General features: G+C 42.1%; 1 protein-coding gene across 4 annotated transcripts; it reads right to left on the minus strand.

The window, feature by feature from the left end:
* Positions 1-27,824, minus strand: DNAJC18 (DnaJ heat shock protein family (Hsp40) member C18). Of its 4 annotated transcripts, none has more exons than XM_040444633.1 (9): positions 27,752-27,824; positions 24,769-24,855; positions 22,532-22,718; positions 16,361-16,506; positions 13,279-13,464; positions 11,721-11,839; positions 10,616-10,725; positions 8,197-8,369; positions 1-3,398 (listed from the first exon to the last, which is right to left on the minus strand). In XM_040444633.1, exons 2-9 carry the CDS (start codon positions 24,806-24,808, stop codon positions 3,274-3,276), a joined length of 1,086 nt encoding a protein of 361 aa, XP_040300567.1. In that variant the 5' UTR covers positions 24,809-24,855; positions 27,752-27,824; the 3' UTR covers positions 1-3,273. The 4 variants fall into 4 exon arrangements, with proteins under 4 accessions (XP_040300567.1, XP_040300566.1, XP_040300570.1 ...); XM_040444632.1 differs by having other exon boundaries at positions 27,664-27,752; XM_040444636.1 differs by lacking the exon at positions 27,752-27,824 and adding an exon at positions 24,151-24,319 and having other exon boundaries at positions 24,769-24,871.

The following is a 27,824-nucleotide window of genomic DNA, read 5'->3' on the forward strand; positions in this document are numbered from 1 at the left end:
TATAAAATCGTTTAATTTCTTTCTCCGTTAAAATACACTCAATCCAGATGCAATGGATCAGGTGACCAGAGTTCCCAAGATTCGTATTCCACCAGGAGCTGATTCCACCTCTGTCAAACCTGGCTCTGGTCACAGAACATTCACATCTTTAATTCCCAATACTGAGTGTGATGCAAGTGACGTCGTCAATATCGAACACATGGGTATAAAGTTACGTGGTGGTCACTGCACGAGGTATCAACAATGCAGGCTCAAACATAGGATGTAGAGTAACTTGGCCCTTCCCCAAAATAAATATATTAGAGCACTAAGCTTATACCATAAATAAGTCCAAAATAAATACTAATTAAGAGCTAGCTTCTGTGAGGAACAGGGCATGCAGAGACAATGAACTTGCAGGTGTGGCCAGTTGTAACAGAAAGCTTCCGGAATCCCAACAATGCCTCCTCACAAAGTCAGTCCTGAGCATGAGGATGAAAATGAGAACAAGGCAAGGCTTGGCCAGGCTGCGGGATCCCATGTTCCAGTGGGGTTTGGAGTTCAGTATAATTTCTAACAGTTTCCAACAGAAAGCATAGCAGTGGCATTTTCTTACCAGTCACTTGTCCCAAGTTGTGAGGCCTGGAGCTGATCAAGGAAATTCAGAAGTTTTCTGGTTTGAGCAGATGAACCTCAGGGTTGCTAATCTGGGGACATGGATTCCTTGAAGTTGCAGTGTCCTCTGTGTGAGAAGGGTTTTCACCCTCCCCTCCTCACTGCTGATCAGGCAGCGTGAAGAGCACTTTCATTCTCATGAATGGGAGCTTCACCTTCTGCTTAAGCCACGAGCCCTGCTTTACCCCACTTCCCCACCTCACACATCCCCATTCTGCATTAATGCTCACACAAACATGTGGAGCTGCACGCCAAGACAGCAAGAATAAGCCTTACCTAAAGAGTTTATATGTGATCAGGAAACCTTCCAGAAGATGGAGGCAAGAGGAAGACGCTTATTTTACCACCACGTGGACAACCCATCTAAAATAGAACCCAGGAAGTCATAGTTTAGCCATATTTTGGACCATACGAAGTAGATTAAACTATTCTTCAGCCAAAGGCAAATACTGTTCTACTGAGGAAAGCCAGATGTGAGTGTTGTAGTCTATTAGGTAATAAACACAACACTACCATCAGTGCTTTAAAAACAGACAAGAGACCTGACATTTAATGGAGTTAGTTTTGCCTCTATTTAGTATCATCACAGATAATTCATCTCTGCCATGAAATCTATGTCAAGTCAATTTAATTATGGCCCATTTTCTAGCAGAGATTGGAGTTGGGGAGAGAAGAGCTTTGATTTTCATGTGTATAGGAAAACTTTCCATCGGCCTGTTTGGCTCACAGGCATATTGTATAGTATAAATCCCCTCAATTACTCAGAAAGGATCAAGGAAGTCCCCCAAACCAGAAAGATAGATCTAGTTGGGCAGAAAAATCTGGCGTTTCTAGAACTGCTCCCTCCCACAGCTGAGCAATTGCCCCCTACCAGCCACCAAAGATCCACTCTTCACCTCTAGACCCATCTCCTGACCCTGTGGAATGTCCATGTTGAACCATACTAGACACATCTGCCTAAATTATGGCTATGAATCTGAAAGGAGAAACTCTACTTTGGAAATCAGTTTTAATAAGGGAACTTTTCTTTCATCCTGGAGTCCAGACTACAGTCACCTACTGATTTTCCAGGTTCTGATTCATAATGATCTAGGCGGTTCAATCCTGGCAGCTCACCTTGGCCAGGCTAAGGGATCCCATGTTCCAGTGGGGTTTGGAGGGCCAAGAGGGCCCAGAGGGCCCAAGAGGGACAAGAGGGCCCAGAACCACAAGGCCAAGGAAACAGCTTACTTCTTCCTTGTCATCAGTGGGAGTGGCTACCTGCCTTTGAGTGGCTATTCTGCTTTGTATACAGAATTATTTTAGAGAGGGTCTTGTTTCTAAAGACCAAGGAAGAAGTGTCCTGAATGAATGCAGGACTGCCATAAAAAGGATACAGGGTTACAGTGTCAGGGGGGACCAGGGCATCCTAAGATTATGCCTTAACAATCTGGCTAGAATCACCAGACAAATGGGAATGATCTCACACTTCCTTCTTGATAATCAGCCTAGCTCTGCCACTACCAATTGTATGACTGGGTCAACCATTCATCCTCTCTGGGCTAACGGTCTCTTTCATAAAGAAAGGGGGGGGGGGGGGGAACATGTCTCCTTCACAGCATTATGAGGAGGCTAAAGTAAGAAACTATATGTGGGAGCCCCTGCTTCATACCAGGCACTCAATAAATGTTGACTACGTGGAAAAGTATCTCATATAACAAAATGTAGGGCATTGGGTTAAACACAGTGACTGCTTGGGACCAATACCAGACCTCCAAAGCCACAGAAACAGGGTCTTTCCCTTCTAGATCTAGGCTTGAGCAACCATCCTGGTTGGCTGGCAATGCCTATTCTTAGGTCTGACTTCTCTGGGGTGGAGGGACTCTGGTCAAATGTCATGCTGCAAGAGGAAACTCAGTCTTGCATTTTTACCTTTATCTCCGTACCCCTGCTCTCTGCTGCTGAGTTGTCCATGGAACTGTTTCACCCAATAGCTTTTACTTTCTGGACCCTCGACAAGAGAAAGGGTTAAGGAAGTAAAAGAAACTCAAATCAGGCAGTTTGCTAATGCTAGTAACTTTGAACAGAGATAGGCAAATGGGAAAACTATTGTCCGTAATAGCTGACATCTCTCCACATTCCCCTTAGAAAATGCAAGCATGGTGGGCCCATGTTCCAAGGGCGGAATGCTAAGGGACATGATGACTTTCATGAGGGGAGAGGGATCATTCTTCGTGCACACTGTAAACAACTAATATTAAGCTGCTTTGGCTACGCCTAGGAATGGCTGGGCATTGAGATTTAACTGAAGAAGGGAAGGAGGAAGAATATGTAGATCTGCTCTGGGATGCCTGAATCCCAATCCTAGAGGCAGGGTAGGCACGGAGCAAGGGGACTACATCAAACGCTCTGCCGTTAATTCAACTTAGATGAACTGTTCATGGCCCCTGGAGCCAATCCCCAGGAAAGATTCTGCGATGACAAGTCTGGCTCCATGCTCAAGTGCCTTCAACTCTGCCCACCAAAGTTAGCAAGTTGTAAAATGTTCATCATTTCTTAATTTTGTATTATAAAATGGAATTAGGAACATAAATAGTAACAAGTAGCAAAACCCCGACCCTGTGTAGGGCCATCATCCTCTCAGCCACCTCTGCGTAGGCCGATAAGTTTGGAAAGTTTTTCACAGTTTTCAAGTTTCAGTGACTCTGCCTTCTGTTTCAATCGTTCATCTCTGTATAATCCTGCCAAATTTGTCAATTCCGACTCTGAAAGATAAAAGAGGTAACAGTTCATCAAGAGAGTTAACCTCCTTTGTTTCATTTCAATATTTCTGGAGTCAAAGCCCCTTTTACTTTACTTCATGCTTTTTCTTTTAATTAAATTTAGGAAACGCTTACTCATTTATTCAAGAAACCTGAATCCAGCAGCTATACTACACCAGGTGCTAAGGATTAAAGGACACCTGTGGTCCCAGAGTCCTACAGTATCCGTGCTCAATTATAAAAGCGCCGGACTTAGTTCTTATCAATAGAACATTTGGCACCAGACTTAGGAAACATGCACGTGTGCAGTAAGAGGAGACTCCGTTTCGTGGCCTTCCTACGAATGGCATTCAGATGGCAGTCGGGAGAGAATGGAGGCCAATCGTCCGTTCCTGTCATCTGAAACAAAGACAGCTGCTCCATTCTGTCCCCTGCATTGCTGGATCATAACTCATACATGCTAACTGACACAGAGCCTCCCTCCAGTGGGTATGCCTTCTATAGAAGGCCAAGTTGCTGGCGGCTTTCTTCATTCCCTCACCACATGTGGGGTCTCTAACTCAAAGGCCAAAGGCAGCTGGGCTCTTAAAAGTGAAATCATCTGGATCCAGTGACCTTTGGCTCCTTGACTAAATGAATTTCATTTTCTCTTCATGGTGGAGAAGGTCATTCTATTTTTAACCAGAATATAATCTCCGCTGTCTTTCCCGACTCAACGGTGGTTTGGCTGCCTCTATTTTTCATTCCTTTGTCAAGTTTCAGAGACGTTCTTAGGAAGGAAAGCCTGAAAAGCACCCCCAGAGACGTGTTGTGTATTAACAGGATGGAACGCTTGGATGGGCCGTGTGGCTTCTGAAAGCCTCCGACAGCAGGCAGCTACTCCGTGTTTAAAGGACCATACTTGTGAAAATGCTATTTTAACCATTTTGAAATATGTCTATCCATTCTGAATCATCCTGCCAACAGATTTTGTTTTTCTTGGTGGAACGAGAGGCACCTGTCTCTGATTAATCAGCAAACTGACTAGAAATAGGAATTAATACTTAGCCAGGGGGAACAATGGGCATTGGTTTCTGAATAAGTTTCTATCAACACAAAACACTGTTTGGCATTTCTGCTCACAATGATTCTATTTACACCAAGTAAGGCCCAAAGTGCAGATTAAGTGCAGGACTCCAGGGTGAAGGGTGGCCACGCATGAAAACCCTCCCTCTACAATGGAGGCTCAGAGCCTGGGCCCTAGCCCAGCAGTTGCTTGGCAAGCAGTGTGCCTCCTGGGCCCAAGAACAATGCGCTCTCACCCCTTGGCGAGGGTGCCCGCACTGCCTGCTAGTAGGAGCTTGCCTTGGCACAGTCATGCTCGCAGGCTCTCTGGAGAACGTATGCCACACCCAAATGAGAGCCCTCCGCTCCTGAGGCCAGCCCACTGCACTAACTCCATTTCTCTGGCTTCTCTGGCATGTGGGAAACCTGTTCAGGAGGACTCTGTAAAATGAGTCTATGCCTTTGGTCCTCTGGAGTCACAGCTATGCCAGTATACGGAACCGATTTCTGTGGCTTTGTTTTTCCTTGCAATGATTTCCTTACGTTTTTTGCTTGCTGAGCTTACCTAAATGCCTTATTGCCTGGAATCTCACTCTACAAAACACTAAGGGCTCATGATTCTTACAATTTTCTACACTGAAGCCCACTCTAAGAGGCTGATAAAGGATAACTGTACATATACGAATGCTTTTCTCAAACTATCACACAGCTTTTCATAAGGTTCATTAAAACCACGTTTCAATGCTCCAGAGGTTGAGACCCCTGCTCCAGAGCAATGACTTTGCAACAATGTCAGTGTTTCAAGGAACCAGTCCCAAATGCCCATTACTAGGCTTAGAGAAACTTCTCTCCAAACTGCCAGTGAATGCTTTTGTCCTTCAATGAGTAAAAGGTCAATTCAACTAATATGTTACTTTTGACATACTTTGTCAAAATTCAGTAACTTCTAAGTAAAAAAAAAAAAAAAAATCTGTAGGAGGGGCATCAAGAGAACAGCTTTTCTTCACAAAATGTTTCCCTTGACCTGTGATAGAAGGACAGAGTATTGAGGCTTCCAGGGAAACTGACTCAGGAAAATTGCTACAGAAGCACGTCCCAGAACCTCTCCCAAGAACACTCTGCTCTCATGTGGTCAGGAAGACCACAATGGATCCCAACCATCCTCAGGATCCAGCCACATGAGACAGTTCTGCATCCAGGCTAGCAAGACTATGCAAGGCCTGGACTCCATCAGGAACCGGGTATTTAATATGTGCCAGATACCATGCTAAGCATTATACCCATACCATCTTCTATAACCCATACAGCGTCTCTAGGAGGAAGTGCATTTCATCCCCATTTCAAAGCCTAAGCTTCTACCCGCTGTGCTACCCTGCTCCAGGGCATGGAGAGAAATGCTCCTCTGCCAGGCAGGGCCAGGATCTCAGCTCAGCTCTGTCAGGCCGGGAGGCAGATCCTGCCTGTTACTTTTGTCCCATCACCCCAGTGGCATGGCCACTTCCCCTGGCATTGGGTTTATTATCTAGATGCAGCTGTGAAGGAGTAAACAGGGCAATCAGTGTTCATCGTAAGGGATTACTCATAGAAATTCACTCAGATTAAGCATTCTAAGGCAAAACAGAGAAAAGAGATGAACAAAAGATTTAAAAAGACAATGGCTAACTTTGCTAAAAACAGTTTCCATTCGGTATGTTGCCAAGAGTGAACTTTGTTCTCAACTGGGTTTATTTTTACAACCTCCAAGTGCTAAATTTAACCTTGTTGGCTGCACTTGCTGCTGGATCCGGAGGACAGATGCCATTCATTCTCAGATGGCATTTGGGTTGTGCGGAGACTCTGGACAGCCACCATCCTTAAATGCCAGAAATAGACTTTTAAAGGGTGTGTGCTGATCACCCCCTGTTCGGAACTTGTGGGTACATGCATCATGCTTACCCACTGGATTCTTATTTATACCCAGAGAGGACCAAAGCCCTGAAGCTAGCCTCAGGGAGATGGGGAGATAAGCCAAAAAAACGACCTTGGATGTAATCCTTACCATAAGATCCAGCTGGGGAGTGTACGTGGGTGGGTGTGTGTTTGACGAATGTGAAATACAGGTTTTCATCCAGTTCTTGTGCAAAGCAACAAATTCAAAACCCTCCAGGGCACAGTACAATGGGGACTTTTAGGACACACACTGTGGCCTTCACCTGACTTAGATCCATGTTTTAAATGCCTTTCTGTCAAAAGCCTTTTCTTGCTCCAAAATTCTTTCCTGATCTTTGAAACTTGCAACACCTAGTTTGACATGAGGTAGGGTAATTCCTGACCCCTCAGGTTTTTCAGTATTTTTCAATAAATTTTTGAAGCAACTTCCCCCTGCTTAATTTACCCTTTCATCCCATGGTAATTGCCTATCAAGCTCCTAGTGCACGTGAGGGTTCAGGTGGGCTCTGCCCTACTGAAATAGAGGGCAGAGACAAGGTCCCTAAAGGCCAGGGTAAGGACATTAACCCCCGTCTGTGATTCTTAATCCACAAACATTTTCGTTTTTTCCAGTCCTGAGAATCCTCTCTTCAAAAGCTATTGGTTGGGCACCTGTTCTGAATCAAGGACCATGCCAGGGGCCTGGAACACGAGATTGGTAAGCCATGGCTCTTATCCTCAGAGAACCCACAGTCCAACAGTGAGATGGACATTTACCTACAGAACACTAACACTGAAGACAGTACTGTGTTAGCAGGATGAACAAAGTGTTTTAAGAACACACAGGAAGGAGAGATTAACTTGGGGGTAGGGTGGGGATGCATGATGGGTCAGCAAGGGCTTAGCAGCACTGTGACAGAAGAGCTACTTTCATCAGGCACTGTTAGATATTTAATAATACCCAGTAATACTGTTTTAAAAAATGAGTTAGTTTGCTTTTTAAAAATTAACCAAAGCCAAGTTTTTATAAGATACGGGTATTAAGGTATGCATGTGTGTGGTGTGCACATGATTGTGTATGTGTATCTGTGGAATTCAAACGGGATGAAAAGTGAACCTGTTGGCTGAGAGGCAGGACTACCCCTGCTACCAGCACTCCCCATGAACACTCGGTTGGAACTGGAAGCCACCTGGCAGACCCTTTTACCCCCACTGTCTCCAGAGAGGGAAAAGAGTTCAAGTCCTGCTCAAACGCACCCTTACTGAAGGGGCAGACCCAGGAGGGGTCAATTTTGATCTATGTGGCCACAGCCAACTAGAACTGGCTTTTGGTCTGGCTCAAAAACTTGGTCTGGATCGATCAGATTTCCCTGTAGGGAGTGTGGAATTAGGAAAGTGGACCAATCGAGCTAGGACTGAGAACTTATGGAGGAAGCTCGTGATGTAGAAAGGGGCCAATAACTAGTGGGGCTGTGGAAACTGGGAGAGTGATGAGGAGGGCAGCAACCAAAGCCAACCAGGGCAAAGCCAGGTTATGAAGAAGGAAAGCTTGAAGAAGCAAAGGCAGGCAGCTGGCAGAGAGGAGAGGCGGGCAGATGAACAGAGAGAGGTGGACACTCAGAGACACACAGATAGGCAACTAGGGCTGACTGACTAAGTTCCTAAGGTTTCCAAGTCCTGGCCACATGGATCCTGCCAATTAACTTCACTTTTTTGTAGTATCCTGAATGGGCCTCTGTCCACATAAACAGGTATGACTCAAACAAGGAGAAAGAATGGATCCAGAAGCTGGGAATGCCTTGGGTTGGAAGTACGACCACCAGTGAAAGCCCCTTCTAGAACATCTTACTTTGTTGTTTCTCCTTCCAACAACTTGTCTGGATGTAATCAATGTAATCCTTTTCTATCGTCTTCTCCAGGTCCCGTAGAGAGGCTCCTCTGTAGGCCTTCTCAAAGTTTTTATCCACAAAGTAAGGCACCTGCAGGTTCTGTGTTTCTCTAGAGATGGTGTAGCCCAAGGTCCTGAGACAAGGAGAGAGAGTCTCGGGTAAGCTTTTTATATTTGGCAATATCACTCTTAGCACTGGCTGCATAGATGTCATAACCATAATCACATTTTCATAGGGCAGACACAAGTGTCAATGTCTAATACACCTAACATTTATAATTTCCCTAGCAAAGTAATGACTGTAATGTCATCATTATATGAGCATGTCATACTGTGAATTCAGCTTTGGTATGGTTACTTTATTCTCTTAAAGGATTTACCTCTCTTATATTGCTTTCTGTGCTAAAAGTTAAACGCTGAGTGTTTAAAAAAATTTTGTATATTGTGCAGGACCTAGCATGGTACTTGGCACAGAGTGGGCTATTGGTAAATGTTGGTTGAATGAACTGATTGTTACAGTAAACTATTCACACATAACCAAATAGCTTAGAACCAACTTAGTATCAATTTTTAGGACATGTAAAAAGTACTTCACACATAGCTGCTAAGTGAGAACTGCAAAAATATCAGACAAAGATTTTAGTAATGCTTTTGCACTAACTCTCTGTGGGTCTGATCTGTCCAATGGCATATGGTGCTCAGAAACATCAGCAGGTCTGGGTTAACTAAATACTAACCATAAGGAAGTATAGAAGGGATCTCAAATTCAAGTTAAAACAATGTGATAGCAATATGCAAAATCCAAGCTAGTTTTACTCAACCTAGACAAATTCCATCTCGACTGAGGTATATTTGACATTTTCTCAGCTTCCTCCTTTCATCTCTCTACTTAAGGATCTTGCTGAATGTCTCAGTGTTTAGGCCATGACTTCTCCCACCTCCATCTGGGAAGGTGTTAGCAGGGCAAGTTCCTCCCTGCCGCAGTAGCTGCACAAGAAAGGAGGTAGCAATAGCAAATGGGAACATGGGAAGTCAGAAAATAGAGGGAATCAGGCCAGTGTGACCTGATAGTAATAACTTCTCTCTGATTCTCAGCTTTCCTTTATGTAAAATGAAGATACTGATCTAGAATACAGTCTTCATTCTACAGTGATCACCAGAAAAGACTTTTTTTCCCCATTATGCCCCATGGCTTCCACATTTTGTAAGTTTTTAAAAAAATTTTTTTAGAGATTTTATTTTAAGGGACATCTGGGTGGCTCAGTCGGTTAAGCGTCCGACTTTGGCTCACGGTTCGTGGGTTCGAGCCCCACATTGGGCTCTGTGCTGAAGCCTGGAGCCTACTTTGGATTTTGCGTCTCCCTTTCTCTCTTTGTCCCTTCCCTGCCCATGCTCTGTCTCTGTCTCTCAAAAAATGGATAAATGTTAAAAAAAATAATAAAATATTTTAAGTAACCTCTAAACTCAATTTGGGGCTCGAACTCACAACCCCGAGATCAAGAATCTAATGCTCTACTGACCCAACAAGGTGCCCCCATTTTGTAAGGTTTTTGTCTGCTAAACTATAATAATGAGTAATGACTCATTTCTCATTTAACTTAAAATAATTAATCCAGTGATTCTCTAACATTAGTATGGACCAGAGTTATTTGGAGGGCTTATTAACACTCAGATTGCTAGTTCTCATCCTCAGAGTTTCTGATTCAGTATACATGGAGTGAAGCTTAAGAGTTTGCATTTCTAACAAGCTGGCAGTTGATGTTGATGATGCTGGTCTGGGGACCAAACTTTGAAAGCTGAATTAGTTGAAATAATTAATTGAAGAAACAAAAAATTCCTATCTGAGCTCATAATTTGCATGCAATACAAACATTACAATGAATTTCTATATTTTCAGTAAAAGCAAAGAAATGTGATACTATGGTTTGACTTTGTAGCCTCGTCATGAATAAATGTCCTATTCTTGCAATTACTTAAATAGAAAATAGTCACTAGATCTCAGATACTCTTTTCCTGACCCAGAGGGGTCCAGCGATTCAATCACAAGCTCAATTCGGTCCTTTCTAAATCTCACATGGTATGACAAGAATTTAATCTGAAACTGAAGTTAGTCTACTAATCTTTCAGAAACCAGTTGCTGCTGTTCTGCGGCTGATCAGATGATGTCGCTGTAAAACAAAACAATCCATGTCCTGAGCACACAGGAAACTGCCTATAGTATTTTTGAGTCTCTGCTCTTTACTATCCAGCTGTTCCTTTAAACACAAAATCAGTGTTTTCTACAAAGGGGAAATGAAATGTTAGCATCGTACCAGCAAAACATTCAAATCTTTCACCCTCCAAATTGTTGTTAAGAAAGATTTAAAAATATTTGACTTACGATTTATAGAATAGACTATATGGGGGATTAGCAGCTAGCAGCTGAGTAATAACAGATATAATCACAATCACCAGAACTGGAAGTAACTGAATAAATGCAGAATACGTATTCTGGAAAAGAGGAAACAATATTTGGTATAAGTGGTCTTCGTTAATATAAAGCTTACAGAAAATAGGATAGTTTTCCCAAAGAAAATACAAATTACTGCAATGTACTGCACAAAGCCCAAGGCTTCTAGAAGTCTGTACTTTCTGCTGAGAAGTACCAAACACTCTGTCCTCTGTGCTGAGAAGGCTGAAGGAGACCCACCCAAAACCTATATTGACACACAGTAATTCTCATGCAGCCCCCTTTTCTAAGACCAGTGAAACAGACACCGCTGGGTGAGTCTGCCCAGACTGTGACCCTCAAAGGGCCATGTTAGTATTATGTAGCTTTGTTGCCTTGGCCACAGCTGAATGGACTGCGGACATCTAACCCCAGCAGGGATAATCACATTTTCCCTCCTAGGAATTTGGAATTGACATTCACTTTTCACTGCTAGGCAGTCATCTGAAGGACACACACTCTTAGGCAGTGGAGGCTGCTGTTTGCAAGAGGAAGTAGAACAAGCCAGGCTGCTTAGAAAGAATAAAACAGATGCAGAGAGGCAGTAGAAGTGGAGACAATCTGGCCACAAATAGTCTGGCGGTATAGGTGCCTGACTGTACCTTAGTTTCTGGTTCCTGTCTGTCATGAGGCCCAGCTGTGCGTCCTGCCCTTGAGCTTCATGAGACCCCCTAGATCCCTTACTTTAAATTCCCTTTAGTTCTGCGTATTTTGAAGGGGGTTCCGATTTTCTGCAGGGAAGAAAATCTTGATGAAGACAGCCCCACAGGAGAACTGATTTCCTGGAACAGCCACCAAAGGATGGGTGGGGAAGGAGGTACCATTCGGGCCTATTTGAGCCAATTATCCACCTCTTCCTACCACTGCCTCTGCTTTCCTAAAACACATTTTATCAACATAACTCACATTGAACTTCTAAATCCTGATCATATGCACCATAAAAATCAGCTCAGTACAAGTGTTTATGAGCAGCAGTTCTGCTGTTCTCCCTCGGTACCTGAGGCTTTTCTTCTTCTTCTTCTTCTTCTTCCTTCCGTGCCTGCATCCTCTCATGTCGGTGCCGCCGGCGATAATAGTGACTATCATCTGTCACATTTGAAAACATATGAATGTTTCCTGGAAAAGAAAGAAAAACATAGCAGGGCGCCTGGCTGGCTCAGTCGGTGGAGCAGGCAACTCTTGATCTAGGGGTCATGAGTTTGAGCCCCACGTTGAGTGTAGAGATTACTTTAAAAAAATAATAAAATAAAATAAAAATAAAATAAAAATCATGCTTGCACATGCAAAATTCAAAAAGAAAGAAAAAAAAAGAATTACATAGTATAGGATATGGCAAACACTCTTTCCTTGCTTTTTCTAAGCTTGTTCCCAGTTTGTTCCCTCCCAGGTTCTTTGAGGGTAGAGTATTGTCCAATTTTAGTCAGTAGAAAAATAAAATAGTAGGTAAGCCAAGTGAACCAGTTAGAAATGGAATGTGCTTAGCTCTCCTGCCTTTATTTACATAGTCCTTTGTGGGGCACCTGGGTGGCTCAGTCAGTTAAGCTTCTAACTCTTGATTTTGGCTCAGGTCATGATCTCACGGTTGTGACCCCACATCAGGCTTTGCACTGGGCGTGGAGCCTGCTTAAGATTCTCTCTCTCTCCCTCTGACCTTTTCCTCCACTCACTCACATGTGTGCTCTCTCTCTCTCTCTCTCTCAAATAAAATAATAAATAAATAAATAAATAAATAAATAAATAAATAAATAAATAAATAGTCTTTTGTAACTAGTGAGTGAGAGAACCCCAAAAGGCCAGTAAAGAAAGAACATTTGGGCCATGAATCCTGTCTGATATGCTCATGTCTGCTTCCTTGCCCAATATTAGATTATGTCACTAGTATCTTTAATAGCAACTCATAAAATTCAATTTACTTCCTGGACATTTAATTATTCCAACTTCCAACTCTCTAGGGGTATTTTTCTAACTTTTATCTTTATATAACTGCTATTTTGCAATAATGATAATAGGCATCTTGCTATTTATAAAGCACTTAAAAATCTAATTCTCGCAGCAGCCCTATGAAGCAGAGGTTATCTGCCCCATTTCTCAGGTGAGGAAATAGGATCAGAGAGACCAGGTGATTTGGTTAAAATCATGCACAGTTGGAGGCTGGAGACCTGCCTCAAACCCAAGCTCATCTGATTCCAATTTCTTGCTTCCCACCATACCATAGTCTCTCTATTCAGATCCTTACACAGGAACTTGCTGAGATATAGAGATAGAGAGAGATAAAAAATTTTTTTTTTATTTAAAAAAAAATTTTTTTTTTCAACGTTTATTTATTTTTGGGACAGAGAGAGACAGAGCATGAATGGGGGAGGGGCAAAGAGAGAGGGAGGCACAGAATCGGAAACAGGCTCCAGGCTCTGAGCCATCAGCCCAGAGCCTGACGCGGGGCTCAAACTCCCGGACTGCGAGATAGTGACCTGGCTGAAGTCGGACGCTTAACCGACTGCGCCACCCAGGCGCCCCAAGAGAGATAAAATTTTAAGTGATAATTTTGAAATACTAACCTGTAGGAAAATGTCCTCCAAAGAAGACATTGAATAGTTCTTCTGGAGTGATGTCTGCTTCGAAGTCCCTGTAATAGCTGTAAGGTCTGCCTCGAGGGGCAGTAAAAGTCACCTGTTCATCTCCATATTCATCATAGCGGAGTCTCTTGTCAGGATTACTCAGGACTGCAAAGGCATTTCCTATCGCTGCAATCAAAATCCAGAAATACCTGAGTACACAGTCTTTGCTGTAGCTGAGGGTGATCACTGTAGCAGCAATGAAGAGCCCAGAGTTGTTGGGTGCTGGGTGACTTCACAGGGGCCTAGGGAAAGTGCTTGGGCCTAGAGAGTTCACCAGAGTTCTTGCCCTTGACATTTTCCACAATATAGTTTGATAAGCCAGAAGCAATACTGGACTCAAAATAAGCTAAAAACTACTGCTTTCATTCATCAAAAATGTGTCCTTATTTCAGTTGAGAGCAATTACTTTATGGTTGGAAACAGTTCATACATAAGCAGTTGTATTCTAGCGTGAAGTCATAAACAGTTTCCTGAATAAAAGAGTCAGTACAATTACAGCTTGGCTAAAAGCAAAGTCCTTGGGGCACCTGGGTGACTCAGTTGGTTAAGTGTCCGACTTGATTTTGGCCCAGGTCATGATCTCATGACTTCATGAGATCGAGCCTGAGTCAGGCTCTCCACTCACAGCATGGAGCCTGCTTGGTATTTTCTCTCCCTCTCTCTCTGCCTCTCCTTCCTCAAAATAAATAAACTTAAAAAGTAAATAAATAAAAGCAAAGTCCTCACTAATCACAGTCTCGTTTCAGCTTACTTTAGAAAGTGGTCTTTAGAAATTAAGAAATATAGGGGCGCCTGGGTGGCTTGGTCAGTTAAGCGTCCAACTTCGGCTCAGGTCATGATCTCGCAGCTTGTGAGTTTGAGTCCCGCATCAGGCTGTGCTGACAGCTCAGAGCCTGGAGCCTGCTTTGGATTCTGTGTCTCCCTCTCTCTTTGCCCCTCGCCTGCTTACACTGTCTCTCTGTCTCTCTCTCTGTCAAAAACAAATATTTAAAAAATTAAAAAAAAAAAGAAATTAAGAAATATATCTCCAATGTCTTAGTGATGGATCAAAAACTGAATAGATTACACAAGCTGACCATCATCTCCCTATGCACAAACATACAAATTTTGTCTATTTCACTTAAACATAAAATCAATACCACTAATCAAAGAAACCTTGAAAAACAAATTTTTTTTTTAACATTTATTTATTTTTGAGAGACAGAGACAGAGCATGAGTGGGGGAGGGGCAGAGAGAGAGAAGGAGACACAGAATCTGAAGCAGGCTGCAGGCTCTGAGCAAGCTGTCAGCACAGAGCCTGATATGGGGCTTGAACCCATGAACTGTGAGATCGTGACCTGAGCTGAAGTCGGATGATCAACCGACTGAGCCACCCAGGCACCCCGAAAAACAAATCTTTAAGACATCCCCACTCCCTACCTTTAATTCAGTCAACACTATCAGAAACATAGTCAGAAGGAACATTTCTTTATGATTCTTCTAGTGAGGGAATTATATTAAATGTTTATAGCAATAAAAAAGCTAAGCAGAAAAAAAACCAAAAAAGGCTAACTAGAGTTGCTTCAACATTACATCCCTTGAAATCTGACAGATATCTCATAGATATGACATTGATCTATGAGATACTTTACATGAAGATGTAAAGACAATGTGGGTTATCTATTTGTTTCCATGTAGAAACTGTGGGGAGGATAAGATTCACAATGGCACATCAATAAAGGCAGATTGTCCTTTGACATAAATGTTGACTTTTAAAGTGTTCTCAGAGCTATCATGTTTTTCTTAAGAAAAATTCCAAATCAACAGAAACGTTGAAAAAATAGTGAAAAACACCCTTTCCCTTGATTCATAAATTGTTAGCATTTTGCCACATTGCTTCCCTCAACTTTCCATACACACATACACACATACATAAATACATATAGTATGTATACATTTCTTTTGCTGAACCATTTGAAAGTAGGCTGCAGATATTATGCACTTCATCCCTAAATATTCCAGCACGTATCTCCTAAAACAATCTTCTACATGATCACAGTACTGTTATCATAGCTAAGAAAATTAATATCAATTCGTGCAATTCATGCAAGGTCTGTGTATTGCATTGCTTTTATATCCCTTTCATTTCTTTTCATCTAGATTAGTCCCTCCACCTTTTCTACTTTTCATTATATTCACTTTTTTGAAGAGCAGGTCAGTGTTCTTTGTAGAATGGCCCATATTTTGATTGTTTCCTCATTATTATTATTTTTTTAATGTTTATTTATTCTTGAGAGAGAGAGCATGAGTGAGGGAGGAGCAGAGAGAGAGAGAGAGAGAGAGGGAGAGGGAAACACAGAATTCAAAGCAGGCTCCAGGCTCCGAGCTGTCAACACAGAGCCCGATGCGGGGCTTGAATTCACAAACCGTGAGATCATGACCTGAGCCAAAGTCAGACGCCTATCCGACTGAGCCACCCACACGCCCCAATGATTTCTTCATTATTAGATTCAGGTCAAACATTTTGGCAAGAATACCACAGAGGTGCCATAGCACATAATGTTAGGTGGGGCCAGTATTGGTGACAATAAGTTGGATCACTTGGTTAAAGTGGTGACAGCTAGATATCTCCAATGTAAAGGAATTTTTCTGCTTTGTCATCAGTAAGTATTCTGGAGAATGATACTCTGACATCATGGGTCCTATTCAACAAAAACCCATCACAAGCAGTTTTAACAACCATTGATAATCCTTGACTGAATCAATGGCTTCACTGGGGGTGAAGCTGTTAAGTAAGATTTTTATTTATGTATTAAGTATAAAAACATATTGTTACAGAGAAACCAAATATTTTTTTTCCGAAAGAAATTAAGATAAGTGAATGAAAACAGGAGGGAGCCATGCTGATTATTACTATTTAAGAGGTGAAAGGAAAAAAGGCCCTGTTTATAGCATTATAAAACAATTACAGGGGAGGCTGAAAATGACTTGTGACCAAATATCATAAGAAGGGCAGAATTAAACATTAATTCAGGATCAGACCTTTGAAAGCATCTGTCGCTCCAGGAGCACAATTCTTGTCAGGGTGAAATTTCAGGGCAAGTTTTCGGTAAGCTTTCTTAAGCTCTTCATCACTGGCATTTCGAGACACTCCTAAAATTTCATAGTAATTTCTGCATTTCTTGATCCTAAAAAGACACATCAGAAACATGTATGTCTACAAAGTCCCCTTTTGTGCAATTCACTGTAAAATAGTACCTTGATCCTCCGGTATGTGAGCCCCAAAACAAACCCAAGACAAACCTAAAAGAAAATTGGTGAATACATTAATGAAATATTCAAATTGATTAACAATGTCCTCCTCCCACCAAGAGCATAATGCCTTTCCAAGTATTTTTACATCTAATATTTTATTTTTCCTAAATCCCTGCAAGTGGGTAGAATAAACATGCTCATCCTTAAATCAAGGTGCAGGCTAAGCCCCTGAGAGTTGAATCACAGGATAGCAAAGCCAGAAGAAACATCTAATCACCCTAGTTATTTCTCTCTCTCTTTCTCTCTCTCTCTCTCTCTCTCTCTCTCTCTCTCTCTCTCTCTCATTTTCCTTATGGCTACCTTTTAAAACTTTGTTTTAAAAAGTTAATATATAGGGGCACCTGGGTGGCTCACTCGGTTGAGCATCCAACTCTTGGTTTTGGCTGGGGTCATGATCTCATGGTTTGTGGGTTCCAGCCCTGCGTGGGGCACCACACAGCGTGGAGCCTGCTTGGGATTCTCTCTCCTCCTTGCTCTCTACCCCTCCTCAAGTCATGCTTTCTCTCTCTTTCAAGATAAGTAAATAAACTTAAACAAACAAACAAAACACTAGAGATCAAAAAGTCCAAGACTTTGGGTGCCTGGGTGGCTCAGTTGGTTAAGTGTCCAACTTTGGCACAGGTCATGATCTCTCAGTTCATGAGTTTGAGCCCTGAGTCGGGCTCTGCGGACAGCTCGGAGCCTGAAGCCTGCTTCAGATTTTGTCTCCCCCCTCTCTGCCCCTCCCCCACTCACGCTCTATCTCTTTATCTCAAAAATAAATAAACTTAAAAAAAAAAAAAGTCCAGGACTGCCACTCTGGTCTACATTATTATCCTGTACTCATTTCTGTATGTTATAGATCAATCTCTAAGCTAAACTGTTGGTTTTTTAAATTTTTTTAATGTTTATTTATTTTTGAGTGAGAGAGTGTGTGAGAAAGGGGCAGAGAGAGAAGAGGAGAGAGAATCGCAAGCAGGCTCCATGCTATCAGTGTGGAGCCAGATGACCCAGGGCTCAATCTCAGGAACCATGAGATCTTGACCCGAGCTGAAATCAAGAGTTGGTAGCTTAACTGACTGAGCCACCCAGTACCTCTGGGTGTTAACCTCTGTACCTTGGTGTTATCTTCTGAAATGGGCTAGTAATTTCAACTATGCATCATGAGCTGTTATGATTTAAATGAAGTATTCATCAAAGTGCTTGACAGCATGTAACACATAAATATTGGCCATTATATATCTATGTCATTCTTTTCAAAAGCTGCATATTATTGTATTTTATGGATTATATATATCCCCTAATCACGGGCACTTAGGATGTCTCCAGTCTTTTGCAACTACACAGTCCATTTAGGCAGAGCCTTGCTGAAGAGTTCAAAGTAAGTGAGCATCGCAGGCTGGACTGTAAAGCAGAGTCTGGAATGTCAGTCATGGTCCTTTCCCAAGAGCTGCCCATGGGGATCCTTTGGGTTCCCAGCCCAGTTTCCAATCCCTGCTTCCGTGGCAGATACTCCTCTGCCTCTTTCTCTCTTTTGTCTAAAAACAGCTTTATTGAGCTATAATTCACATATCACAAAATTCATTCTTTTAAAATATACAATTTATTGATTTTTAAGTACATTCACAGAGTTGTGCACCCATCAACACTATCTAATTCCAGAAATTTTCATTACTCCAAAAGAAACCTCATACTCATTATTAGTCAGGCCTCTTTCTACTTCCCAACTTCTAGCAACCACTGTCTCTATAAATTTGCCATTCTGGACATTTCATATAAAAGGAATGATACAATATGTGGACTTTTGTGTCTGGCTTCTTTGACTAGCATGATGTTCAAGGTTCATTAATGTTGTAGAATGTATCAGTACTTGGTTCCTTTTATTACCAAAAAGTATTCAGTATTCATTGTATGGATATTCCCAATTTTGTTATCCATTCATCAATTAATCAGCTTGCAGGTTGTTTCCATCTGGGGGTATTATGGATAATGCTGTTTGAACATTCATGTTTTATGTGGAAGTATGTTTTGATTTCTCTTGGTACACACCTGGAAGTGGCTAGGTCATGTGCTATGTTTAAACTTTCTGAGGATCTGGCATTCTATTTTCCAAACTGGATGTACAATTTTACATTCCTACAAGCGATATACAAGGGTTCCAATTTCTCCACATTCCTATCAACACTTGCTATTGTCCATCTTTTTGATTATTGCCATCCTAGTGGGTATGAGGTGGTGTGGTATCTCATTGTGGGTTTGGTTTGTATTTCCCTAATGACTAATGATAATGATACTGAGCAACTTTTCACATGCTTATTGGCCATTTGTATATCTTCTTCTTCTTCTTCTTCTTTTTTTTTTTTAGAGCCATTTGTATATATTCTTTGGAGGAATGCCTATTTAGATCCTTTGCCCATTTTTATCTTTTTTTTTTTTTTATGTTTAGAGAGGGTGCATACATGAGTGGGGGAGAAGCATAAAGAGAGAGGGAGAGACTGCTTCGAAGGGGGCACACGAGGGGCAGGGAGAGACTCCCAGGAAGCCCTGGGAGAGGCTGGAACTCGCCAGCTGTGACATCATAACCTGAGCCAAAATCAGGAGTCAGACGCTTAACCAGGCATCTGAGCCACCCAGGCGTCTCAACACATTTATTAAAGACAATTCTTTGTTCTGTTAAATTGCCTTGCCTTGGTTTTTTTGTTTTTTTTGTTTTTTGCCTTGTTTTTTTAAAAGTTATTTCTACAACCAGTGTGGGGCTCAAACTCAGGACCCCAAGATCAAGAGTCACATGCCCTACTGACTGAGCAAGCGAGGCATCCCTGCCTTGGCACTCTTGTCAAAAAAATCAAATGACCCTAAATATAAAGACTTACTTCTAGACTCTCAAGTCTATTCAATTGATCTACATGTCTATCCTATGCTAGTCTATGCTATCTTCATTATTATAGCTTTGAAATAAGTTTTTGAATTGGGACGTGTGACTTCTCCAACTTTGTTCTTTTTAAAGACTGTTTTGGCTATTCTGGGTCCCTTGCATTACCATATGAATTTTAGGATGAGCTTGTTAATTTCTGTAAAAAAGGCAGTGAGGTGATGGGAGGGTAAGTGATGGGTACTGAGGAGGGCACCTGTTGGGATGAGCACTGGGTTTTGTATGGAAACCAATTTGACAATAAATTTCATATTAAAAAAAAAAGGCAGTGAGGAATTTGATATGTTGAATCTACTGATCAATTTGAGTAGTATTACCATATTTCCAATATTAACTCTTACAATCCATGAACACAGGCTATCTTCCCATTTATTTAGATCTTTAATTTCCTTAAATGAAGTTTTGTAGTTTTCAATGTACATCTTACACTTCTTTCATTAAATTTATTCCTAAGCATTTTATACTTTTTTTGATGGTGTTGTAAATGAAATTGTTTTCTATTTTTGGATTGTTCATTGTAGGGTATAGAAAAACAATGATTTTTGTATACTGATCTTGTATTTTGCAACTTTGTTGAACTCATTTATTAGTTCTAAGAGTGTGTGCATGTGTATCCCTTCGGATTTTCTATATTGTATCATTCATCTGTGAATATAGTTTTATTTATTTCCAATCTGCATGGATGATTTATATATTTCTTTTTCTTACCTAAGTGCCCTGGCTCGAACCTCTACTACAAGGTTGAATAGAAGTGACTAGAGTGAATATACTTGTCTTTTTCTTGATTTGGAGATCATGCAATTGTTTACCATTAAGTATGATGATGTTAGCTGTGGGTTTTTGGTAGATGGTATTTATCAGCTGAGAAGCTTCTATTCCTATGGTGTTAAGCACTGTTATCATGAAAGAGTGTACGAAAAAAAGAAAGAAAATGTTGAATTTTGTCAAATGCTTTTTTTTTCTGCGCCTATTAAAATGATCATGTGGCTTTTGTCCTTTATCCTATTAATATGGTGCATCACACTGATTTTCATGTGTTAAGCTCCTGGGATAAATACCATTTGATCAAGGTATATAATCCTCTTCATACGTTTCATACGTTTTTATATGTCACTAGAATCTATACCCATAAGGGATATTGATTGATAGTTTAGTTTTCTTATGATGTCTTTTGTCTGTTTTTAGTTATAGGGTAATACTGGCCCCCTAGAATGATTTGGGATGTATTCCTCTCTCTTTGTATTTTTTGTAATAGTTTATAAAGGATTAATTAATTCTTCAAACATTTGGTTGAATTCACCAGTGAAGGCTTCTGGACATAGGTTTTTCTTTGTAGGAAAAAAAAATTTTTTAAGTTTATTTATTTATTTTGAGAGAGAGAGAGAGACAGCATGAGTGGGGCAGGGGCAGAGAGAGAGGGAGAGAGAAAGAATCCCAAGCAGGTTCTGTGCTGCCAGTGCAGAGCCCGACTATGGGGCTGGAACTCACAAAACCATGAGATCATGGACCTGAGCTGAAACCAAGAGTTGGATGCTTAACCAATTGAGCCACCCAGGCTCCCCTCTGTGGGAAATTTTTTGATGTTAATTCAGTCTCTGTATTTGTAGTAGGTCCATATGCTTTTTTCTTTTTTTTTTAATATTTGTTTATTTTGAGAGAGAGAATGTTCACATGCAGAACCAACTGAGCCACCCAGACATCAGTCTTCTTCTTTTTTTTTGAGCGGGGGTAGTAAGTGAGCAAGGGGCAGAGAGACAGAGAATCCCACGAGGGGTAGAAAGAGAGAAAGAGAGAGAAGTGGGGCTCAACTGAAGTGGGGCTTGTGTTCACCCAAAGCAGGGCTCGAGCTCACCCAATGTGGGACTTTAATTCATGAACCATGGATCATGACCTGAGGTGAAGGCAGATGCTTAAGGACTGAGCCACCCAGGCACCCTATCTTCTTTTTCTTCTTGAATAAGTTCAGTAGTTTGTCCCTTTCTACAAATTTGTCTGTTTCATCCAGGTTATCTAATTTGTTGACATACATTTGTTCATAGTATTCTTTTAAAATCTTTATTACTATTGTAAGACTGGTAGTGATGTCCCCTCTTTCATTTCTGATTTTAGTTATTTGAGTCTTCTTTTTCTTGGTTAGCCTAGCTAAAGATTTGTCAATTTTGTTGATGTTTAAAAAAAACAACTTTCAGGGGTGCCTGGGTGGTTCAGTCAGTTGGGCATCCAACTCCTGATTTCAGCTCAGGTCATGATCTCAGGGTTCATGGGATCAAACCCCGAGTTGGGCTCTATGCTTTCAGCAGGGAGCCTGCTTGTATTTTCTCTCTCCTCTCCCTCTGCCCCTCCTGCAGCTCACTCTCTCTCTTTCTCAAAATAAATAAATAAACATTAGAAAAAAAAAAACTTTTGGTTTTATTGATTTTCTGTTGTTCTAACCTCTATTTCATTTATTTCCACTCTGTTTTATTTCCTTCATTCTGCTTGCTTGGATTTAGTTTATTCTTTTTACTCTTTTTCTGGTTTGTAGAAGATTAGCTTATTGATTTGAGATTTTTAAATATAAATGTAAATATAAATGTAAATAAATATATACATATATATATATATATATATATAAACATTTAGAGCTATAAATGTCCTTCTAAGTATTGCTGTAGCTGTATCCTATACATTTTGGTATGTTGTATTTTCATTTTCACTCATCTCAAAGTATTTCCTAATTTTTCTTATGATTTCTTCTGTGACCTATTTGTTATTTACGAACATACTATTTAATTTTCACATATTTGTGAATTTCCTAAATTTGCTTCTGTTGTCGATTTCAGAAACATACACTGTATGATTTTAATCCTTTTATTGTCACTTGCTTTGTGGCCCAACATCTGATCTATCCTGGAGAATGCTTCATGCATACTTGAGAAGAAATAGATAACACATTTTGTCAGGAACTCTACATTAAAATCACTCATTTTGTCCCATCACAGACTCACCTTTGTACCCCAAGCAGCTGCTCCTCAGTGTAAGTGGAACTCCCCTCACCCTGCCGGGTTTGGTTCCACTCATTCTCAGACTTCTTTTCCTTTTGCATTTTCATGCAGTTACAGCAACCACAGGGGTCATGACTTTCAGAAGGTCTATCTTCTGGGTATTTGTTTCTTCTAACTGCATCAATGTAAGCTGCAAAGCAATAGCCCCTCCATTAGGTCTCATTCTGATCTGCAATCAACTTTGCTACCTGCCCTAACTTTCAGGGAGGCTGCCTGTAGGCATGAGTGTGAGGGCCAAACCTTTGAATCATAGTGACTTTTAAGCATCCATATAAAACTGAACAAACATCTTCCTTGAGAAGACAATATAGTAAATATGAAAGCAACTGTGAAAAACATACAATGCCAGAAACATGAAGCATAATAACGTCCACAGCAAATATTCAGCAAATATTTTGAATCCGAGCCAGAAAAGGGGCATAAGAGGCGTGTGCTCAATAGCTTGCCTTTCAGGAGGTGTCTGCCCAATACTCTGCCTTTAGTGCAGTGCAGGAGAAGCCTATTTTTCTGTGATCCACAGTCAGAAGTGACACTGCTCATAAAATAGTTTTTTGTTGTTGCAATGCCTCCTACCAGTAAGATTTAAAGTAGGGTGAGTTCAGTCCTATTATTATTATTATTATTATTATTATTATTATTATTATTTAAGTTTTATTTATTTCAGCAACCTCTACAGCCCACATGGGGCTTGAACTCAGAACCTGAGATCAAGAGTCACACACAGGGGCACCTGGGTGGCTCAGACAGTTAAGTGTTTGACTTCAGCTCAGGTCATAATCTCCTGGTTCATGAGTTTGAGCCCTGTGTGGGGCTCTGTGCTGACAGCTCAGAGCCTGGAGCCTGCTTTGGATTCTGTGTCTCCCTCTCTCTCTGCCCCTCACCTGCTCACGCTTTGTCTCTCTCTACCTCTCAAAAAACAAATAAACATTAAAAAAAAAAAAAATACAGTCACACATTCTTCGACTGAGTCAGCCAGGCCCTCCTCAGCTCTTTTAAACTAACATCTATAGAATAAGACACTTGGCTAGGTAGATCAAGGAAATGTACAGATAAGACTTACTTCTGACCACAAAGAGGTTATAGTTTGAAGGGAAAAGTTTCAATTAACACCTGAGAGGATGTAAAAAAAAGGCCATAGCAATCCAGTCAAAGAAGGCAGATCTGGGAAAGGCTTTAAAACATCTCTCCTGCCGAAAATCTCTTAGTGACTACCCAAGGGACTGCCCTTCCCCCAAATTTCATATCATAGTCCCAGCCTACCTTTCCAGCCTCCTCCCTCACAACATGCTTGCTCCTTTACAGTCTATGCTCTAGCCAGATCAAACACCTTTCAGATCAGCAATGCTTTCTCTTTCCTCTGTGCCTTGTACATACTGTTCCCTCTGCCTGCAACATTCTTCCTCTAAGTCAGCCTAACTCCAACCCATCCTTCATGCCATCATATATAACACTTTCTCCATAAGGCCTCCGCTGACACCCAAGCTGTCAGTGTGCTTCTCAAACCTACGATCTTGCTGTATAGCCCAGGACTTAGTGGCTCTGTTTTATAATTGTCTGTTTACCTGTCATACTCCCTCAGTGGACTCAGAGTTCTGTGATCTCAGGGGCCCAAATCGATGTCAAATCCCTGATGCACAATCGGCATAATGCTGGGCACATAATAGGTATTGAATCAACACTCTTTGCTTGACTGCAGGATGGAAAAGGTCAGCCTACGGGTACTGATGCGGGCTGCAGGGACAGGACCAAACGGAGAGGGAGAGTCAGGCGGCCTAGTTTGGCGGCGAGGATAAGGGCCTGAAAAGCAAGTCCGGGCGGAGGGGGTCCTCATCACTCTGCTAACCTTCTGGACACCTAAGCACGGAAGGGGCCCAACCACCGTGGGCCCTAGGTTGGGCACTAGCGGAGGCGGGGCTGGGGGCCGGAGGCAAAAATGTCATCACGGGTGACTCTGGGCTCCTGGACGGTGCCTTTGCTTGAGTCAGCGCTCCTGATTTCCAGATCTCAGCCCCTGCCCTGGGGGTCCCCCGCCTAATTCGGAATACTACTCAGGCTCAGCATCTTATCATAGGCCTCTATCCCTTACCTCAGGCCCAAGAACTTAGCCCTCAGGCATCTTAAGGAGCCTCATCCCTCTCCTGAACTTTGCCTTGTCCCACCCTCCGGCAAGGACCTGGTACCTTCTGTCCAGCGCTCCCCGCTGCCCAGAGTCGCAGCCATATCGGTCCCCAATCAGCAGGTCGGCCGAGCCTCCCCGGCGCCCGAGGCTGAAAGGGACGGGGCAAGAAGCGCGGGGCATTCTGGTCATTGTAGTCCAACTCATAGGAGCTGCTGTACATTGGACTACACCTCCCGGCATGCTCTGCGCGAGGGGCCAGCAGAATTGTAGCTGTACGAGGGGCTTGGTCTTTGGAAGTGAGGTTTGTGGTGGTTTGTTGCTGCTGGTTGGATGATGGGCTACTCGGACCACACTTTGCTTCTGTGGAGTGGGGATAATGGCTTCGGCCTCGCCTAACACTGGGGACATTCAAGGAGGCGCGATGAGATCCTGCCTGGGAAAGATGCTGCAAACTAGTCTAGGGGTTGATAGTATGACTATTCATCTCAGGGATGTCTTTTAAAAATATACGCTAATGCCTGTTCTCTGCAAATTGTGTTAGGTCCTGGAGATTGAGAGACAAGTTTTGGGGATGCGAATCCAATCCTGATAATTTAAGAGCCAAGAAAATAGAAAAGTGAGGTCGATTTACGTAGTTAGAGAGCAGTCTGGATACACCCCTTTTCGTCCATCTGCTCTAGCACAGCATCATTAGAGGGACCTCTAGGTCCCTCTAGGGGCAGGGACAGAGAAAGAAGAAAAGGGCAGGCACTGGAGCCGGCGTTAAATCCCCTATCTTTGCTCTTCCTTATCCTTCATCCATCCCATCCTACTCCAGGGCACCGCTGAGACTTTTCTCCTCTGTTCCACCCCAGTCATTTCCTTGGCCATTCCTTTCTTTTCAGAAAACCTTGGAAATTAGTAAAAGACAAGTGAAATATTCCTGCCTTTTCCCACTCAGGTCTGCATGGGGACCACCAGCAAAGAATAAAAGCAGTTCTCAGTGTTATTACAGACTCAATGCCTGCAGCTGAGTTGGGATGGCTAAAGATCAGGTTTCAAACGTGAAATGTGATCATATACATCCACAAACAAAAAATTACTTAGAATTCATTGAGATCTTACCAGGAAGACCAAAACAGTGTGCCAACTATGATTTCAAGCAGCAGCTATTTAGGAGGTCGGGGCGGGACAGGGAGATGAACAGCCTGAGACACAAACTGATAAGGTAAAATCCTCCAGTCCTATGGAGTTCTCTGCATTCCGTGCAGTCAGCTGTGGCCCTGGGGTGGATGAGATCAGTGTGCTCACAGAAGGGTGGGTCCTAAAGAAGCCACTTGTGTTCTGCAGACAAGGGACCTGATCAGGGATATACATTAGGTGGTTGAATGTAAAAAGGTTATTTATTTGGTTTTGGGAAATTAAACAGACTGCTCTAAAATATGGACGGGGAAGGTAGGGTATGCCTCTGAGTCCGGGGGCACAGGGCTAAGGTCTGGTGGTACTGAGAGATGTCAGACTACTATGAAGTTAGAGGTATCTGGTTGGGAGTGGGGGTGCTAGAGCACTGTAGGGAGTAATTGGATTGAGAATTATGGGTCTACTTAGGTGTAGAGTCCAGGATCAAGAATACTGGACAAGATTTAGAAAGCTGCAGTTTTGTGGAAGTGTTTGATACCTCAACAACCTTTCGCATTATTCTCTAAAACCTCACTTCCCACTCCTTTTCTAGACAACTGACTTAGTCCTAGATCAGTAAAAAATGACTCAGCATGGCAACCTTCTCAGATATTGCCATGCAGATGTACCCATTATCTCATTTATACCTCAATTAACACTTCTGGATGAATCTTTCTATGACTGTAGCACTAGGACTAACTTAGAACTCTAAACCTCAACATTTAGAACACTTCTGTGCCAACTTTGGCTGAAGCACACCAACCACTCAACAAAATAATTCCCATTATCAAATTCAGTCTCTGGTAAAAAAGGAAGCTATGGGCTCAGAAGGTTCAGGATGGTGGTGCTTGGGGAAAGTAACCAGCAGGAAGAGTGAGGAAGCAACTGGGAAGGAAATAAGAGAAGAGAAATTGGGATCTCTAAGGCAGTTCTCAAGGAGGACAACGAAAGTGTAGAAAGAAATTCAAAGAAGTGATAACGGACACCCACAAATCCAGAGGGAGACTGCTGAGCAGAGCCACACAATGATTTCCAACAGATTCAAGTAGAATTGAGTAGCAGTAACCTGGCTTGGGGGAATTGTGTGCATGAAGTAGGCCAAGAGGCCTGCGATGATCCTTTATCTGCTAAACTATTTTACGTAGGGCTGGCCTCAGATATCTATCAATTTTCTCTACTTACTTTTAGAAATATTTGTTGAACTGTAGTGAATTTTTGGTGGTGATACTGAGGTTTGCCTTGTGCCCTATATGATTGAGATGCTGCCCCATCTAGCCCTGGAAGAAAGATACTGAGTAAATGATCCCTCTGTCCAACTGGGCCTGTGTGCCTGAGTTGATTTGTCAGTTGCCCTCCCATAAGATGGGGGAAGAAGCAAAAGAAAGACACCCATCCCACCACCTGTTTCTGCTTTGAGCCCTTCTAATCCTATGTTAGAATAGGGAGGAAGCTATCTTGTAAATGGCCACCATCCTGTTGTCTAGACATCAAGGAAGAGATACTGTCTTAGGGAAGCTGCAGGGGCTGCAGGAGGCTGCGCTCAGATTTCCTGTCAGAGGTGGGGTCTTGTATTTGCATAAATAGTAGGATCCTCCAGCAGAACTCCCTCTAATATAGTTTGCTAGAGAACAGGATTCAGCATTAAGTGAATTCATCCTTGACACCTTCTCAAAAGATAGCTATTTAGCAACAGGAAAATCAACATGGCTAATGTATGACGGCAATGTCGGTTTCAGAGTAAAAGCCATGCAATCTCATATTAATACCAGTTCACCTCCTCTCCCCCAGATATAAATACCTTATGACTAACAGCTCATATTTGCAGGACATTGTCCAGAGTCAGGGGGAAGTTTGTGGCCTTAGAATGGAGACATCAACTGAGTTACCTAGAGTGAAACTCATGTTCTTGACCTAATTAGTCCAGTATGATAAGCAGCTGAATTAAGTGTCCATGGCAGC

This window comes from Herpailurus yagouaroundi, unplaced genomic scaffold, assembly GCF_014898765.1.
Source record: "Herpailurus yagouaroundi ecotype Mexico unplaced genomic scaffold, PumYag 192, whole genome shotgun sequence".
In the NCBI taxonomy this organism is placed as follows: Eukaryota; Metazoa; Chordata; class Mammalia; order Carnivora; family Felidae; genus Herpailurus; species Herpailurus yagouaroundi.